Raw genomic sequence first — 19,156 nt, 5'->3', positions numbered from 1 at the left:
GAGAATCACGGTACCTAAAGGTCATCGGGACGCTGAGCTGTTCCCTGGGGACGGCTCAGCGCCTGGTAAACACCCATAAATGCTATTACTGCTGTTCACTTGCTGCCATGTCCCCTCCTCACTGGATAGTCAAGTCCATAAGGGCGTGGGTTTCTGTTCACTGCTAGGTCCCCAGCGCATGGAAAAGAGCTCTTCACAGAGCAGGCACTCGGGAGCGGGTGTCTCTACACAGTTACTTGCCAAGACAAACCTCTGATTTCCTTATTTTGTTAATATCAGGCGAGAGTTCTAACTTGCTGGAAGATGACCTGGCACTGTCAGAGTGAGCAGCATCTGATTCATGGCTCATGACCACGCTGGGACTCTTGTTCTGGGCGTCCTAAGCAAGAACAAACACACGCATCAGAGGGCTTCTGGTTTCCATAGAGATCCATACAGGCATACACACACGCGCAATATTTTAATGGGCTGTAACTGATTTACAATGAACTACACATAAAGCGTACCCTTTGATGTGTTTTCACACATCTATACCTGTGAAACCATCACCTCAGTCAAGACAGTGAACAGAATCAGGCACAGTGGCTCCCGCCTGTAATCTCAGCACTTTGGGAGGCCAAGGTGGGCAGATCACCTGAGCCCAGGAGTTTGAGACCAGCCTGGGCAACATAGCAAGACCCTATCTCTCAAAAAAATAAGTAACAGGCCAGGCGCGTTGGCTCATGCCTGTAATCCCAGAAGTTTCAGAGAATGAGGCGGGCGGATCACTTGAGGCCAGGAGTAGAAGACCAGGCTGGCCAACATGGTGAAACCCTGTCTCTACTAAAAATACAAAAATTGGCCGGGTGTGGTGGTGCGCACCTGTAATCCCAGCTGCTCGGGATGCCGAGGCAGGAGAGTCACCTTGAACCCAGGAGGCAGAGGCTGCAGTGAGCCAAGATTGTGCCACTGCACTCGAGCCTGGGCAACAGAGCAAGATTTTGTCGGAAAACACACACACACACACACACACACACACACACACACAGAGTGAACTTTTAAGTACCCAGCCCGATGCCCCTCATGGATGCGAAGGCTTCTCCACGCTGGCGACTGGGAGTGCAAACTACTCCCAGCCCTGCGTGAGTCCTTGAGGTTCCTCCCCTTCTTCCTGGCGGTTCTTCCCTTAGGTTCCAGCTGTTCCCTCACATGCGCGCACACTCAGCTGACGGCTCAAGGGGAGCCTTCTGCACATCTCTGGAGCTTGCTGTCCCTCTTCATAGCACACTTACCTCTGTGGAACAAAATTCTACCTTTGCCTCCCCAGATTACTAGAGCGTGTGAAACTACCGTGAGCTGAGCAAGAAGGATCAGCTTTGGTAAGTTTGAAGCTGAGCCTCTCTCTGATCTCTAAATCACACTCCCAAATTGTTGGTCAAAAAGGAGTAGTGATTCCCTTGGAGGATGACATGAACGTTCAGTTTCCAGTGTCTTTTTAGTAGAGACGGGGTTTCACCATGTTGGCCAGGCTGGTCTCGAATTCCTGACCTCAAGTGATCCGCCCACCCTGGCCTCCCAAAGTGCTGAGATTACAGGCGTGAGCCACCGTGCCTGGCCTGGGTGTCCATCCTTGCAAGCAAGCCCCGTGGACCTGGTTAGCATCCCATGCACGCTCAGGAACTGTTCGACAGGTCTGCTCTTGAGCAGGCTTTCCACTCTTAGAAACACTGGATCTCCTAGTAAGACACCTCTGATTTTCTCAAGTGTGGTCTAGGGGCTCACCCAGCACGTCGGTATGCACTCTTACCTTCATTAGCAACTCTCTGCTGTGGCTAGGAGTCCACTTCCTGGATCATGGCCAGGAAACACATTTTCCCTAACTTAAAAAAATCTATATACACTTCCAAAATGTGAAGAAGACATCTTGGCCGGGCATGGTGGCTCACACCTGTAATCCCAGCACTTTGGGAGGCCGAGGCAGGAGGATCACTTGAGCTCAGGAGTTTGAGACCAGCCTGGGCAACACGGCAAAACCCTATCTCTACAAAAAAATACAAAAAGGCCAGGCACAGTGGCTCAGGCCTGTAATCCTAGCATTTTGGGAGGCCGAGGTGGGTGGATCAACTGAGGTCAGGAGTTTGAGACCAGCCTGGTCAACATGGCGAAACCCCGTCTCTACTAAGAATATAAAAAATTAGCCAGGTGTGGTGGCACACGCCTGTAATCCCAGCTACTCAGGAGGCTGAGGCATGAATCACTTCAATCCAGGAGGCGGAGGTTGCAGTGAGCTGAGATCATGCCACTGCACTCCAGCCTGGGCAACAGAGTAAAGCTCTGTCTCAAAAAAAAAAAAAAAAAAAAAAATTAGCTGGGTGTGGTGGCACATGCCTGTAGTCCTAGCTACTCAGGAGACTAAGGTGGGAGGAGCGTGTGAGCTCAGGAGGTCAAGGCTGCAGTGAGCCGTGATTGCACCACTGCACTCAAGCCTGGACGACAGAGTGAATCCCTGTCTCAAAACACATAAAATAAAATTTTGAAAAAGGAAAGACTTCTTAAATTACTTTCTGGAAGTGTTAGTAAAGCCAAGATAGTTTTGATGATGGTTTCACCATTCCAGAATAAAGCCATTCCTTGCTTTGTAATCCTTTTTTGTTTATTTCGTTTTTTTGTTTTGTTTTGAGAGAAGTCTTGCTCTGTCACCCAGGCTGGAGTGCAGTGGCACGATCTCAGCTCACTGCAACCTCCGCCTCCTGGGTTCATGCCATTCTCCTGCCTCAGCCTCCCCAGTAGCTGGGACTACAGGCACCTGCCACCACACCCGGCTAATTTTTTTGTAGTTTTAGTAGAGACGGGGTTTCACCATGTTAGCCAGGATGGTCTCGATCTTCTGACCTCGTGATACGCCCGCCTCGGCTTCCTAAAGTGCTGGGATTACAGGCGTGAGCCACCGCGCCCGGCCCTCCTTGCTCTGTAATTCTAAGATATTATGTGTTACCTGATTTAGTATTGTATAAATAGTTTCATGTTTATTTCCAGACACATCATCAGTTGGAACATTTGTATAGGATTTAGTCATTTGGTCAGTAACGCAGATGAATGCAAAGCTTAAGAGAGCTTCAAAGAATTCCAGGAAAACCAGCTGAAATAAAATAAAACACAGAGAGTTTCCATCATTCTGACACACCTGGAGACAGAGCATTGATTGATTGGTGTTCATTATTTCCTGACATCTGAATATGCATGTTTGCACACACACACACAGACATGCAGACACGTGCACAAAGACACACACATGCACACACATGCACAGACACGCACACACATATATTAGGTACTCGTGCTCAGACTGCTTTCGATCAAATCTTGGTTCTTAGGCTGGTCACAGTGGCTCACATCTGCAATCTCAGCACTTTAGGAGGCTGAGGCAGGAGGATCGTTTGAGCCCAGGAGTTTGAGACCAGCCTGGGCAACACAGTGAGACCCGTTCTGTACAAAAAATTGTTTTTAAAAAATCAGCTGAAGGCCGGGCGCGGTGGCTTATGCCTGTAATCCCAGCACTTTGGGAGGCCGAGGTGGGCGGATCACGAGGTCAGGAGACCGAGACCATCCTGGCTAACACGGTGAAACTCCGTCTCTACTAAAAAAATACAAAAAAAAAAAATTAGCCGGGCGTGGTGGCGGGCACCTGTAGTCCCAGCTACTCAGGAGGCTGAGGCAGGAGAATGCCATGAACCCGGGAGGCGGAGCTTGCAGTGAGCAGAGATCGTGACACTGCACTCCAGCCTGGGCAACAGACTGAGACTACGTCTCCCAAAAAAAAAAAAAAAAAAAAAAAAAAGCATCAACGAAAAGGCTAATGAAAAAAAGAAAAAAAAAAATCTTGGTTCTTTGTCCTTGGTATCCATGGCAAAACCAACAGCCTGAATTGGATCTGTACCATTTGTGACGGCTCTTTACAAACCTCAGGTTCAAAGTTGCTGTCAGTTCCATCATATATGAAAGGATTATCCTCTGCTATGACCTCCATAAATGTAGCTGCTGTTAATTCTTTATTTATCATTTTAAAGTCCTGTAAAAAAGAAAATCAAACCATAACTGCCTATAATTGTAAACAGCTGTATGTTTTAAAATGTCAATTTATATCAATACAATAACTAAGAAAGTGTACCAGAAATTAATATCTTTTTTCTTTTTTGAGAGAGATGGAGTCTCGCTCCGTCACCCAGGCTGCTATGCAGTGGCACAATCTCAGCTCACTGCAACCTCCACCTCCTGGGTTCAAGTGATTCTCCTGCCTCAGCCTCCCAAGTAGTTGGGACTACAGGCGCATGCCACTATCTCCAGCTAATTTTTGTATTTTTTAGTAGAGATGGGGTTTCACTATATGCTGGCCAGGGTGGTCTCAAACTCCTGACCTCAAGTGATCCGCCTGCCTCAGCCTCCCAAAGTGCTGAGATTACAGTCGTGAGACATTGCACCCAGCCATAAATTAATATCTTAAAGACTGATAATTTTGAAAAGCATTCTGGATTAACATTGGTATTTACAGCCAGACATGGTGGTTCACACCTGTAATCCCAGAACCTTGTGAGGCCGAGGTGGGAGGATCACTTGAGCCCAGGCGTTGGGAATCAGCCTGGGCAACATAGCAAGACCCTGTCTTTACAAAAAATTAAAAATGTAGGCCAAGCACGGTAGTGCATGCCTGTAGTCCCAGCTACTCGGGAGGGTGAAGCAAGGGAATCACTTGAGCCCAGGAGGCAGAGGTTGCAGTGAGCTGAGATCGCGCCACCGCACTCCAGCCTGGGTGACAGAGCAAGACTCCATCTCAAAATAATGATAATAATAATAATGTTAAGTGAGGACTTACTGTACTCAAATGTTCAGGTTTCAATATTTTTTTAAAAATCACTCATACCGACCAGCCTGGGCAACGTGGTGAAACCCTGACCAACGTGGTGAAACCCCGTCTCTACTAAAAATACAAAAATTAGCCTGGCATGGTGGCACGCACCTATAATCCCAGCTACTTGGGAGGCTGAGGCAGGAAAATTGCTTGAACCAGGAGGCAGAGGATGCAGTGAGCTGAGATCACGCCACTGCAGTCTAGTCTGGGAGACAGAGCAAGACTCCGTCGCAAAAAAACAAACAAAAAAGAAACTCATACCAAGAACCAGGAAGATCTCAAACTGAATGAAAAAAAAAGAATCCACAGATGCCATCACCAAGATGACAGAGATGTTACAATTGACTGACAGAGACTGTGAGACAGTCATCACAAAAATGCTTCAATGAGGCTGGGTGTGGTGGCTCATGCCTCTAATCCTAGCACTGTGGGAGGCCGAGATGGTTGGATCACCTGAGCTCAGGAGTTTGAGACCAGCCTGGGCAACATGGTGAAACCCTGTCTCTACTAGCCGGGCGTGGTGACATACACCTGTAATCCCAGCTACTCGGGAGGCTGAGGCAGAAGAATCACTTGAACCCAGGAGGCGGAGGTTGCAGTGAGCCAAAATCATGTCGCTGCACTCCAGCCTGGGCGACAGAGCAAGACTGTCAAAAAAAAATAGTAATAATAATAATAATAATTCTTCAGTGGGCAATTGCAAACACGCTTGAGACAAATGAAACAATGAAAAGGGCCAGGTGCAGTGGCTCACGCCTGCAATCCCAGTGCTTCAGGAGGCCGAGGCACAAGGATTGCTTGAGCCCAGGAGTTCAAGATCAGCCTGGGCAACATGGCAATAAACCGTCTCTACAAAAAATAGAAAAATTAGCTGGGTATGTTGGCGCACACATGTAGTCCCAGCTATTCAGGAGGCTGAGGTGGGAGGACTGCTTGAACCCAGGAGGTTGAGGCTGCAGGAAGCCAAGATTGCACCACTGCACTCCAGCCTGGGTGACAGAGTGAGACCCTTACTCAAAAAAAAGTATTTTCCTACAGTTAGACACTAGGTTATTATCCATTTTTCATATGTATGCAACATTATGAAATTTGTAAAAACACTTTATCATTAGTATTTGATTCTGTTTAATCATTTGTATTCCCACAGGTACAAATTAAAAGTATCATGGAACAGGCCAGGCACAGTGACTCATGCCTGTAATCCCAGCACTTTGGGAGTCCGAGGCGGGCGGATCACGAGGTCAAGAGATTGAGATCATCCTTGCTAACATAGTGAAACCCTGTCTCTACTAAAAAATACAAAAATTAACTTGGCATGGTCGTGCATGCCTGTAGTCCCAGCTACTCGGGAGGCTGAGGCAGGAGAATTGCTTGAACCCAGGAGGTGGAGGTTGCAATGAGCCGAGACCGTGCCACTGCACTGCAGCCTGGCAAAAGAGCGAGACTTTGTCTAAAAAAAAAAAAAAGTATCATGGAACAAAAACAACCAATAGTTAGTATGAGAACATTGTATAAATAAGATGTTGTCACTATTTTCCCAAGTAATAACTTTTAAAAATTCCTCTTTTGATAAACTATAATTGTTTTAAATGACATTCAGCCTCCCCACTTCCTTCTCTTTTTTTTGAGACAGAGTTTTGCTCTTGTTGCCTAGACTGGAGTGCAGTGGCACAATTTCAGCTCATTGCAACCTCTGCCTCCCAGGTTCAAGCAATTCTCCTGCCTCAGCCTCCCAAGTAGCTGGGATTACAGGCTTCTGCCACCATGCCTGGCTAAGTTTTTTGTATTTTTAGTAGAAAGGGGGTTTCACAGCGTTGGCCAGGCTGGTCTCAAACTCCTGACCTCAGGTGATCCACCCTACTCCGCCTGCCAAAGTCCTTCCTTTTTAAAAAGATTTCAGTTGCCTTTACTGCTATTCTAGGATCAGGCAACACTTCAATCCATCAAAAAGACTAAGGTGTTCCTCCATTTTCCTTTTTTGTTTTTTGGGGGATTTTTTTGGGACAGGGCCTCACTCTGTCAACCAGGCTGGAATGCAATGGCACGATCACAGCTTACTACAGCCTCCCGAGTAGCTGGGACTACAGGTGTGCACTACCATGCCCGGCTATGTTTTTTTATTTTTTGTAGAGAGGGGGATTTCACTATGTTGCCCAGGCTGGTCTTGAATTCCTAAGCTCAAGTGATCCTCCTGCCTCGGCCTCCCAAAGTGCTGGAATTACAGGCGTGCATGGCTGTACTCGGCCCCAGCTTCCTTTAAATGGCTGGATCTGCATGAATAAAGATACTGTAGACCAGTCAGGCACAGTGTCTCACGCCTGTAATCCTGGCACTTAGGGAGGCTGGGGTCGGGAGGTCAAGACCAGCCTGGGAAACATGGTGAAAACCCGTCTCTACTAAAAATACAAAAATTAGCCAGGTGTGGTGGTAGGCACCTGTAATCCCAGCTACTTAGGAGGCTGAGGCAGGAGAATTGCTTGAACCCAGGAGGTGGAGGTTGCAGTGAGCCAAGATCACTTCATTGCACTCCAGCCTGAGTGACAAGAGCAAAACTCTGTCTCAAAAAAAAATTTTTTTTAATATATATATTTATTATATATTTATTTGTATATATATATTTTTTAAGACAATGGCCCATGGCATATATAAATATATGTGGCCAGGCTGGTCTTGAACTCCTTGACCTCAGGTGATCCGCCCGCCTCGGCCTCTCAAAGTGCTGGGATTGCAATATATATATATATGCATGCCATGGGCCATCGTTATAGGCCATGGACCATTGTCTTGCCCTAATCTGTGAGCACACTGGGCAGGTGACAGCTGTTTCTGTTCCTTCCACGACCACAGACCACTGTTCTGCCAAGAGACTCAGTAAACATTTAATGGTCCTGAAAATCCAGCCCAGATCTTCACCTAATTATTTGCATATCACAGCTGGAATATCTTGCCTTTCTTTAATTAAAATCAAAGAGCCTGTAAATAGAAAGCCAATATTGAACTTAGGTGGTTACTTTCAGCATCCAGAGGAAGTGTCTCATCTTCATCGTAGGCTCGTGGGGAGGCGCTGCGCTGGGTCTGCAGTAAGCGAGATAAATCTCCCAGCACTTATTCATGTAATTCATAGAGTACAGCGTCCGCTGTTGCTCACGGAATACATTGCCTAAAAATACAACGTTCGAAAAATGATTACAGATTTATATTTTGAGAAAAAAAATAACAGTAAATATAATCCTATTGCTTTTGTTTTTTTCCGAGACAGAGTCTTGCTGTCGCTCAGGCTGCAGTGCAGTGGCACGATCTTGGCTCACTGCAACCTCCGCCCCCCAGGCTCAAGCGATTCTCCTGCCTCAGCCTCCCGAGTAGCTAGGATTACAGGCATGCACCACCACACCTGGCTAATTTTTTTTTGTATTTTTAGTAGAGATGGGGTTTTGCCATGTTGGCCAGGCTGGTCTTGAACTCCTTGACGTCAGGTGATCCGCCTGCCTTGGCCTCCCAAAGTGCTGGGATTGCAGGAGTGAGCCACTGTGCCCAGCCCAGATTTATATTTTGAGGAAAAAAAAATGGGGCGGTAAATAGAATCCTACTGGTTTTGTATTTACCTTTTATCTGGCAGGCATTTGGACGAATGTTCTCGGTCATCAGTTTTGTAAAACACAAGAAGAGGGATGGGCTTCTCTTTCTGTGATAATGATCAAAAGATACCATCATTACTTCTCCTCCAAAAGAGGGAACTTAATTCCCTTCTCCTTGAGCACGGGCTAGACTTAATAATTTGCTTCTAATGTATAGAGTATAGAAAGGGAAGGCTGGAGTCAGTGGCTCACACCTATAATCCCAGCATTTTGGGAGGCCAAGGCAGGCGGATCACTCGAGATCAGGAGTTTAAGACCAGCCTGGCCAACATGGTGAAACCCCATCTCTACTAAAAATACAAAAAAAAAAAAAAAAAATTAGCCAGGCATGGTGGCACACGCCTGTCATCTCACCTACCCAGGAGCCTGAGGCAGAAGAATTGCTTGAACCTGGGAGGCAGAGGTTGCAGTGAGCCAAGATTGTGCCACTGCACTCCAGCCTGGGCAACAGAGCAAGACTCCATCTCCAAAAAAATAAAAATGACTGCTGAAGAAAACAGGGCATTATGACAATAATACAGCTTAGCTGTGCCCCATCCCCCAACGAGGGTCCAGAAATAGTACTTACTGGAATTCTTCATGATAAATGTGATACGCCAAATGCAGGAGGTAATTCAAAAATGTTCTCAGAAGTATTGTTGTAAATGGAGAATGGATTTCTTCAACTGGTATGTCATTATTGGCTAAAATAAGAAAATTGGAGAGGATACCTGATATTTGCTAGAACCCTCCATTTTATTTGCTCCTCGTATACAATTCGAAGAACTGAATATGAGAGAGTGCTTATTTCAAAATGCTCTGAACATGTGTATAAGCATCCAACTACAAATTTAAAACTCCATGAAAGCCAGGCACAGTGGCTCACACCTGTAATTCCAGCACTTTGGGAGGCTGAAGCAGCAAATTGCCTGAGGTCAGGAGTTTGAGACCAGCCTGGGCAACATGGCGAAACCCTGTCTCTACCAAAAATACAAAAAATTAGCCAGGTGTGGTGGCAGGCGCCTGTAATCTCAGCTACTTGGGAGACTGAGGCAGGAGAATCGCTGGAACCCAGGAGGTGGAGGCTGCAGTGAGCCAAGATTGAGCCACTGCACTCCAGCCTGGGCAACACAGCGAGACTTCATCACAAAAAAAAAAAAAAAAAAAAAAGACGTCAATCTCGTCCCAGTGTTTTCCAGAATAGTCTGAGACATAAACTGATGAATGCTGCTAATTCTAAATGGATTTTAAGTATGTTTCAAACACTAAACTTTGACGTAAATAGGCATTTGTTCTAATACTTTATTTTTCAAGTGGATAATTAGAAGCTTGCAGCTCTGCCTCCCAGAATTTGGCTGAAAGAAGTTAAACTTCCAAAGTTGTTAAATTTATCACATCAATTTCCTAATTTGAAATCAAGACCAGTCCTAAGACTACTTAGGGCCTTTTCTAGACTCTTCCAAGCCATTGCTGATTCTCCCCTTTTTTTTTCTTTTTTTTTTTTTTTTTTTTTTGTTTTGAGACAGAGTCTCAATCTGTTGCCCAGGCTGGAGTGCAGTGGCGTGATCTTGGGTCACTGCAACCTCTGCCTCGCGAGTTCAAGTGATTCTTCTGCCTCAGCCTCCCAAGTAGCTGGGACTACAGGCACGTACCACCACACCCAGCTAATTTTTTGTATTTTTAGTAGAGACGGGGTTTCACCGTGTTATCCAGGATGGTCTTGAACTCCTGACCTCATGATCTGCCCACTTTGGCCTCCCAAAGTGCTGATTACAGGTGTGAGCCACCACACCAGGCTTTTTTTTTTTTTTTTAGAGACAGAGTCTCACTCTGTCACCCAGGCTGGAAATCTCGGCTCACTGCAACCTCCACCTCCTAGGCTCAAGCGATTCTACCCGTGCCTCAGCCTCCCAGTAAGTAGCTGGGAATACAGGCATGTACCACCATACCTGACTAACTTTTGTATTTTTAGTAGAGACGGAGTTTCACCATATTGGCCAGACTGGTCTCAAACTCCTGGACTCAAGTGATCCACCCGCCTCAGCCTTCCAAAGTACTGGGATTACAGGCGTAAGCCACAAGGCCTGGCTGTCTCCCCATTTCTGACCTGACAATTTAGTGGTTTTTTTACTATAGATCGGTGGTCGGGGGAGAGAGGGAGGCAAACTTTCTGTAAAGGGCCAGAGAGTAAATTATTTTAGGCTTGGTGGATCAGATCATCTACATCACAACCCCTCACCATCTACATCACAACCCCTCAGCTGTGGTGCTTCGGGGTAAAGCAGTCACAAATATGTAAGCAAACGGGCATGTCTGTGTTCCAGTAAAGCATGATTTAGGGGAATGGGGTGAGGACTGGATTTCACCCTGAGACCGTGCATTGCTGGCCCTGCTTTTGTAGGTGACCTCGTACTGTTGCTGTTTCGTCACGAGACTGTCTCTTCAAGTACCTCGTAATCACAGGAGGAACAAGACCACGTGCTGATTTCTGGAACATTCATCTCCCAACCTGGGCCTTCCCAGCTCCCTCCACATTTCCTAACTGCTTTACAGGTGACACTGTGATACTGTCCTTGAAACCAGCGGTCCCCCACTTTTTTGGCACCAGGGACTGATTTTTGTGGAAGACAGTTTTTCCATGAATGGTGGGAAGGGGTGGGGGGGCTGTTGGTTTCAGGACGATTCAAGCGCGTTCAAATTACTGCACACCTTATTTCGATTATTATGACGTTGTAATACATAATGAAACAATTCTACAACTCGCCATCAGGTAGAATCAGTGGGAGCCCTGAGTTTGTTTTCCTGCAACTAGACAGTCCCATCTGGGGGTGATGGGAGACAGTGACAGATCATCGGGCATTCGATTCTCCTAAGGAGCGTGCAACCTACATCCTTCGCATGCACAGTTCACAGTAGGATTTGCGCTCCTATGAGAATCTAATGCCCTGCTGATCTGCAGGAGGCGGAGCTCAGGCGGTAATGCCAGCGATGGGGAATGGCTGTAAAAACAGATGAAGGTAGGCTGGGTGCGGTGGCTCATGCCTGTAATCCCAACACTTTGGGAGGCCAAGGCGGGCAGATCATCTGAGGTCGGGAGTTCGAGACCAGCCTAACCAACATGGAAAAACCCCATCTCTACTAAAAAATACAAAAATTAGCTGGCATGGTGGCGCATGCCTGTAATCCCGGCTACTTGGGAGGCTGAGGCAGGAGAGACACTTGAACCCAGGAGGCGGAGGTTGCAGTGAGCCGAGATCGTGCCACTGCACTCCAGCCTGGGCAACAAGAGTGAAACTCTGTCTCGAAACAAAACAAAACAAAACAAAAAACAGATGAAAGTTCACTGGCTTGCCCACTGCTCACCTTCCACTGTGTAGCCTGTTTCCTAACGGGCCATGGACCAGTACTAATCCATGGCCTGGGGGTTGGGGACCCCTGCCTTTTGTGTGTGTGTGTGATAGAGTCTTGCCCCTGTCACCCAGGCTGGAGTGCAATGGCATGATCTTGGCTCACTGCAACCTCCGCATCCCGGGTCCAAGCGATTCTCCTGCCTCAGCCTCCCAAATGGCTGGGATTATAGGCATGCACCACCATGCCCGGCTAATTTTTTGTATCTTTTAGTAGAGACGGAGTTTCACCATGTTGGTCAGGCTGGTCTCGAACTCCTGACCTCATGATCCGCCTGCCTCGGCCTCCCAAAGTGCTGGGATTACAGGCATGAGCCACTGCACCCGGTCTGGACCCCTGCTTTAAACCAAAAGATGTGAAGGATCTGGAATACTCACCACTTAATATCCTGTCCATATCAGCAAGAGTTAGTTTGTGGTGATGAAATTTGCAATCTTTCAGAAATCTCCAGAAGTGAAGCTTTGTCATCAGAAAGGTATTATCCAGAGAGTGGTCACATCCCAGGCTGCTATAAAAGCTGTAGATTCTTCTTAATTCTGTAATATTTCTTAAGACAGCATATTCCACCTGAAAGGAAGAAAGTCATACGTGGATTAAGAACAAAAAAGGGCCGGGCGCGGTGGCTCACGCCTGTAATCCCAACACTTTGGGAGGCCGAGGTGAGCAGATCACCTGAGGTCAGGAGTTCCAGAACAGCCTGGCCTACATGGTGAAACCCCATCTCTACTAAAAATACAAAATTAGTCGGGCGTGGTGGCACACGCCTGTAATCCCAGCTACTCGGGAGGCTGAGGCAGGAGAATTGCTTGAACCTGGGAGGAGGAGGTTGCAGTGAGCTGAGATCGTGTCACTGCACTCCAGCCTGGGCGTCAAGAGTGAGACCCTGCCTCAAAATAAAGAAATAAAATTTAAAAATTTAAAAAGAACAAAAGACACAACACCTGTGTCCTACATTAAATGCGATAATACAAGTAAAGTAATGGCATTTAGCTCTTTCCACTGTAAGAACTTAAGAAGTGTTTTTTTGTTTTGTTTTGAGATGGAGTCTCGCTCTGTCACCCAGGCTGGAGTGCAGTGGCACCGTCTTGGCTCACTGCAACCTCTGCCTCCTGGGTTCAGGTGATTCTCATGCCTCAGCCTCCAGAGTAGCTGTGACAACAGGTGCCCACCACCACGCCCGGCTAATTTTTGTATTTTTGGTAGAGATGGGGTTTCACCATATTGGCCAGTCTGGCCTTGAACTCCTGACCTCAGGTGATCCGCCTGCCTCAGCCTCCCAAAGTGTTACGATTACAGGCGCCAGCCACGGCACCTGGGCAAGAAGCATTTTATTCTTTCCACACCCCCCCCGCCCCTGGTCAATAAAATGCCATCTCCGACCAACAGTAAAAACAAAACAAAACAAAACAAGTTATCTGGAAAATAGACTTCCTTTCACATGGCAATGTGCTGGCTTCCTCTCTCAGTGGCGGCAACAAAATTCTATTGTCTGCAGATCCTTATCCCTCATCAACATATGTGCAAAAATCTTCAACAAAATAAGTTGAATCCAGCAATATATAACAAGAATAGTAGCCATGCGTGGTGGCTCATGCCTGTCATCCCAGCACTTTGTGAGGCCAAGGCGGGAGGATTGCTTGAGCCTGGGAACTCAAGACCAGCCTGTGCTACATAGTAAGACTGTGTCTCAACTGAAAATTAAAAATTAAGGAAATTAACCAGGCACAGTGGCAAGTGCCCGTATAGTCCCAGTTACTCAGGAAGCTGAGGGGGGAGGATTGCTTAAGCCCAGACTGCAGTGAGCTGAGATCACACCAGCCAGGGTGACAGAGCAAGACCCTATCTCAAAAAGAAAAAAAAAAATGATAATACAACAACACCAAGTAGGGTTTATCCTAGAATTGCAAAGCTGGGTTAACATTTGAAAAATCAATCAATGTGATTCACAGTATTGACAGACTGAAGAAGAACCAAATGATTCTATCAACTGAAGCATTTCACAGAATTTAACATCCATTCATGATAAGCAACCTCAGCAAATTAGGAATAGAAAGGCATCCCTCAACCTGATAAACAGCATGTACAAAACACATGCAACTCACATCACACGTAGGGCTGCAAGTCTGAAAGAAGCAATATTCCGCCAGGTGCGGTGGCTCACGCCTGTAATCCCAGCACTTTGGGAGGCTGAGGACGAAGGATCACCTGAGGTCAGGAGTTCGAGACCAGCCCAGGCAACACGGTGAAACTCCATCTCTACTAAAAATACGAAAAATATCTGGGTGTGGTGGTGCATGCCTGTAATCCCAGCTACTCAGGAGGCTGAGGCAGGAGAATCCCTTGAACGCGGGAGGCGGAGGTTGCAGTGAGCTGAGATCATGCCATTGCACTCCACCCTGGGCAACAAGAGGGACTCCGTCTCAAAAAAAAAAAAAAAAGCAATATTCATGGTGGTTGCTTTACTCACCTCCCTCTCTGTCACATTTCACCTTTCAGGATTTTCCCCAGACCCTTGATGCCCTTCAGCTGCCCCAGGTTCCCCACACATGCAGCCCTGCCCTCTACACAGCGTCCTGTTCTCCAGAACCACTCACCCCATGCCCTACCCTCATAATGAGACATTCAGAGAATGTGAAGAACAGGATTCAGGGTCCTAAGGGAGACAGAGCCCTACCTGGGTGGCTTCAGGCATTTGTTACGCTGAGCATTCATTCCTGCTTTTGAAAACGCAATTCAATTGAATAAACATGTATAGTCTGCCGAATCTAAAGCATTGTTCTAGGCCGGGCGTAGTGGCTCACACCCATAATCCCAGCACTTTGGGAGGCCGAGGTGGGCAGATCACCTGAGGTCAGGAGTTCCAGACCAGCCTGGCCAATATGGTGAAACCCCGTCTCTACTAAAATACAAAAAAATAGCCGGGCATAGTGGCCCACGCCTGTAATCCCAGCTACTCGGGAGGCTGAGGTGGGGGAGGCTTGAACCCGGGAGGCAGAGGTTGCAGTGAGCCGAGATTGCACCACAGCACACCAGCCTGGGCGACAGAGCAAAACTCGGTCTCAAAAAACAAAACAAAACAAAAAAGACATTCAACATGTGACAGCAGTCACCAGCTATATTTCCCCAGGATGCAACTGATACCAATCAAAAAGATTTTACCTGCTTCTTTTCTTCAGGTTGGACTGTCTCAGGGTACATGTCCAGGAGCAAATTTAGATCCAGCTCAATGCTCGATCCCAACACAGAGTGACTTTCACTGCCATCAAGCTTTCTGATCAGTTCTAATGAATGAAGGCAAACACAGGGAATGAGCACGGTTTGTTTGGTGGGTTTTTGTTTGTTTGTTTTTGTTTTTTTGAGACAGGGCCTCACTCTGTCGCCCAGGCTGGAGTGCAGTGGCAGGATCGCAGTTCACTGCAACCTCTGCCTCCCAGGCTCAAGCCATCCTCTCACCTCACCCTCCCGAGTAGCTGCGACTACAGACATGCACCATCACGGCCAGCTAATTTTTGTATTTTTTGTAGACACAGGGTTTCACCATGTTGCCCAGGCTGGTCTCAAACTCCTGAGCTCAACTGATCTGCCTGCCTTGGCCTCCCACAAAGTGCTGGGATTACAGGCATGGGCCACCACACCCATCCTTGGAGATAATTATGAAAAGCAATGTTCAAATTTCTCAATATTATGTCACAATGATTTTCCACCAAAATGTGATGCAAGAATATTCCAAAAACCTACTAGGAATGCAGGCGGGGCACAGTGGCTCATGTCTGTAATCCCAGCACTTTGGGAAGCCAAAATGGGAGGTTAAGGCTGCAGTGAGCTATGATCATGCCACTGCACTCCAACCTGGGCAACAGAGTGAGATCCTGTCTCTAAAAACATATTTTTTAAAAGCAGTTGCAAGCCAGGCACAATGGCTTGTAATCTCAACAATTTGGGAGGCCGAGGCAGGAGGATTGTTTAAGGACAGGAGTTTGAATCAGCCTGGGCAACATAGGGAGACCCTGCCTCTACAAAAAGTTTAAAAATCAGCTAGGCCTGGCCAGGTGTGGTGGCTCACACCTGTAATCCCAGCACTTTGGGAGGCCAAGGTGGGCAGATCACGAGGTCAAGAGTTAGAGACCAACCTGAGCAACATGGTAAAACCCCGTCTCTGCAAAAAATACAAAAATTAGCTAAGCATGGTGGTGTGTGCCTGTATTCCCAGCTACGGGGAAGGCTGAGGTGGGAGGATCACTGGAGCCCAGGAGTTTGAGGCCACAGTGAACAGTGATCATATCTTGCTCCATCCTGGGTGATAGAACGAGATTTTGTCTCAAAATTTTTTTTTTTTAAAAGGAGTTGCTCACAGAGGACTTCTGTTTTCTGAAGTGTTCGGTGTATTTTCATGAGTGAACACCAGGGATAAAAACAGATGAATTTTATTTCTTTTTTTTTCTTTCCATTTTATTTATTTATGAGACGGAGTCTGTCTCTGTTGCCCAGGCTGGAGTGCAATGGCACAGTCTGGGCTCACTGCAACCTCCACATTCCAGGTTCAAGCGATTCTCCTGCCTCAGCCTCCCGAGTAGCTGGGATTACAGACGCCTGCTACCACGCCTGGCTAATTTTTTTTTAATTTTTAATTGAGATGGGGTTTCACCATGTTGGCCAGGCTGGTCTCGCACTGCTGACCTCGTGATCCACCAGCCTCGGCCTCCCAAAGTGCTGGGATTACAGGCATGAGCCACCACGCCCGGCTGATGAATTTTATTTCAACAGGTGAATGCTTCCTACCGGCACTCCTGGACAATCTTTGGGCAACTCCTGAAGATAGGTCCAGGCAGCTGATGAATTCAACTTCAAGATCTGGAAACCCGGCTATGTGGTCATTGGAGAATGCGCCTTCGTACACACGCCCGTTCTTGAAAGTTAATCGGCCCTGCAGACAGAAAAACTTTTTACAGTTTAGGAAAAGTTTTTTTAGAAAAACACTGGTAAGGCTGAGTGCGGTGGCTCACGCCTGTAATCCCAGCACTTTGGAAGGCTGAGGCAGGCAAATCACAAGGTCAGGAGTTCGAGATCAGATTGGCCAACATGGTGAAACCCCATCGCTACTAAAAATACAAAAATTAGCCAGGCCTGGTGGCAGGCACCTGTAATCCCAGCTACCCGGGAGGCTGAGGCAGCAGAATCGCTTGAACTCGGGAGGCAGAGGTTGCAGTGAGCCAAGATCGTGCCACTGCACTCCAGCCTAGGTGACAGAGCAAGACTCTGTCTCAAAGAAAAAAAAAAAAGAAAGAAAAACATGGGTAAATGTACATCAATAGTTTTTTCAAGGTTGTGGAGCTTTTTGTTTTGAAAATATGCACTTACTCCGCATATAATCAGGCTAGGCTCCTGGGTGTCATGCACTGTATAAGTCCTCTCTCTCCCTCCTTTTCTTGTTCCCCCCCCACCCCCCCCCACAATCTTTCTCCAACTTTAAGCACCTCTAGGCCACAGAATGTGTCTTATTAAACTACGCTAGTGACCAGCAGAACACCCAGCACACAATACAGACTCCCTGATTTTTTTTTGAGACAGAGTCTCTGTCGCCCAGGCTGGAATGCAGTGGCGCGATCTCGGCTCACTGCAAGTTCCGCCTCCTGGGTTCATGCCATTCTCCTGCCTCAGCCTCCTGAGTAGCTGGGACTACAGGCGCCCGCCACCACACCCAGCTAATTTTTTGTATTTTTAGTAGAGACAGGGTTTCACCGTGTTAGCCAGGATGGTCTCAATCTCCTGACCTCGTGATCCGTCCGCCTCAGCCTCCCAAAGTGTTGGGATTCCAGGCGTGAGCCACTGTGCCCGGCAATTTTTTTTTTTTTTTTTTTGGAGATGGAGCCTCACTGTCACTCAGGCTGGAGTGAAGTAGCACAGTCTTGACTCACCGCAACCTCCGCCTCCTGGGTTCAAGCAATTCTCCTTCCTCAGCCTCCAGAGTGGCTGGGATTACATGCGTGCACCACCACACCCAGCTAATTTTTGTATTTTTAGTAGAGACGGGGTTTCATCATGTTGGCCAAGCTGGTCTCGAACTCCCGACCTCAAGTGTTCTGCTCACCTTGGCCTCCCAAAGTGCTGGAATTACAGGCCTGAGCCACCACACCTGGCCAAGACTCCCTGAGATTTGTCCAACCCAGGCCAATAGTCAGTTACTGATTCAGAAGTGGGCAAATGACCCAGTTTGGCTCTGTGAAATCAAAGACCTTTTTAGAGAGCATCTGTAAAAAGTTCCTCCTTTTCTTCTAGTTAGCATGGTATGTGGATGTGAAAGCTGGAGCCACAGCAGCCGTCTTGCAATCACGAGGGAGGAAAAACACAAGAGTGAAAGTGACATGGTGGGAGATACCGTGGATAGATGGAAGAGAAATCCTGACAGCTCTGAGTTGCTGAATCAAACCAACCTTGAAGCCTACATTATTCTGTATTTCACATGGCAGACGACACTAGGTTGTCTGTTACTTGCAAACCAAAACCACCCTCATACACACACACACACACGCACACACACACCAAAAACTGATTAAATAACCACTAAATATATAGCAAATCAATGACCATTGAAAATATTTTGCCAAGCACAGTGGCTTATGCCTGCAATCCCAGCACTTTGGGTGGGAGGATCACTTGAGACCAGGAGACCAGCTTGGCAAACGTGGCAAAACCCCCGTAAACTACTTAAAAAAAAAAAAAAGAAAAGAAAAGATGAGCCGGGCGTGGTGGCGCACACCTGTAATCCCAGCTACTCTAGTGGCTGAGGCACAAGAATCACTTGAACCGGGAGGCAGAGGTTGCAGCAAGCCGAGATCATGCCACTGCACTCCAGCCTGGGCAACAGAGCGAAACTCTGTCTCAAAAAAAAAGAAAAAAAGTCATGTAATCACCTTAGCAAAACAGTAAGTTATCCTATACAAAACAGATAATGTAATTTAATAGAGAATGACACGCCTTTTGTCAAAAAGAGTTCTGTAGATGGATGGTGATGGTTGCACAACAATGCGAATGTACTTAATGCCACTGGACTGTGCACTCAGAAATGATTGAGATGGTAAATCTTATGTGTACTTTACCACAATTAAAAAGAAATCTAGAGTGCCTAGATTTAAATCAGACAAAATAGACTTCAGAGAAATGAAAATTACCAGGGTTGGCCAGGCGTGGTGGCTCACGCCTGTAATCCCAGCACTCTGGGAGGCTGAGGTGGGCAGATCGCTTGAGGCCA

At 47.1% G+C, this 19,156-nt stretch overlaps 1 protein-coding gene across 8 annotated transcripts in view; it reads right to left on the bottom strand.

The window, feature by feature from the left end:
• The window catches only part of LOC129041048 (radial spoke head 10 homolog B), a 42,412-nt gene that overhangs the window by 8,165 nt on the left and 15,091 nt on the right, over positions 1–19,156 (bottom strand). For 7 of the 8 annotated variants that reach the window (XM_054496175.2, XM_054496177.2, XM_054496176.2 and 4 more), the window contains 9 exons: positions 16,687–16,831; positions 15,067–15,188; positions 12,285–12,474; positions 9,089–9,203; positions 8,488–8,567; positions 7,897–8,045; positions 3,941–4,048; positions 2,975–3,118; positions 251–379 (listed from right to left, as the gene is read on the bottom strand). In XM_054496175.2, coding sequence (XP_054352150.1) covers positions 251–379; positions 2,975–3,118; positions 3,941–4,048; positions 7,897–8,045; positions 8,488–8,567; positions 9,089–9,203; positions 12,285–12,474; positions 15,067–15,188; positions 16,687–16,831 — 1,182 coding nt within the window. The remainder of the gene's footprint in view (positions 1–250; positions 380–2,974; positions 3,119–3,940; positions 4,049–7,896; positions 8,046–8,487; positions 8,568–9,088; positions 9,204–12,284; positions 12,475–15,066; positions 15,189–16,686; positions 16,832–19,156) is intronic. The other variant, XM_054496182.2, reaches the window with a different exon arrangement.

Source organism: Pongo pygmaeus, chromosome 6 (genome assembly GCF_028885625.2).
Source record: "Pongo pygmaeus isolate AG05252 chromosome 6, NHGRI_mPonPyg2-v2.0_pri, whole genome shotgun sequence".
NCBI lineage: Eukaryota > Metazoa > Chordata > Mammalia > Primates > Hominidae > Pongo > Pongo pygmaeus.
Note: the sequence above shows the minus strand (reverse complement) of the source record. Positions and strands in the feature narration are given on the sequence as shown.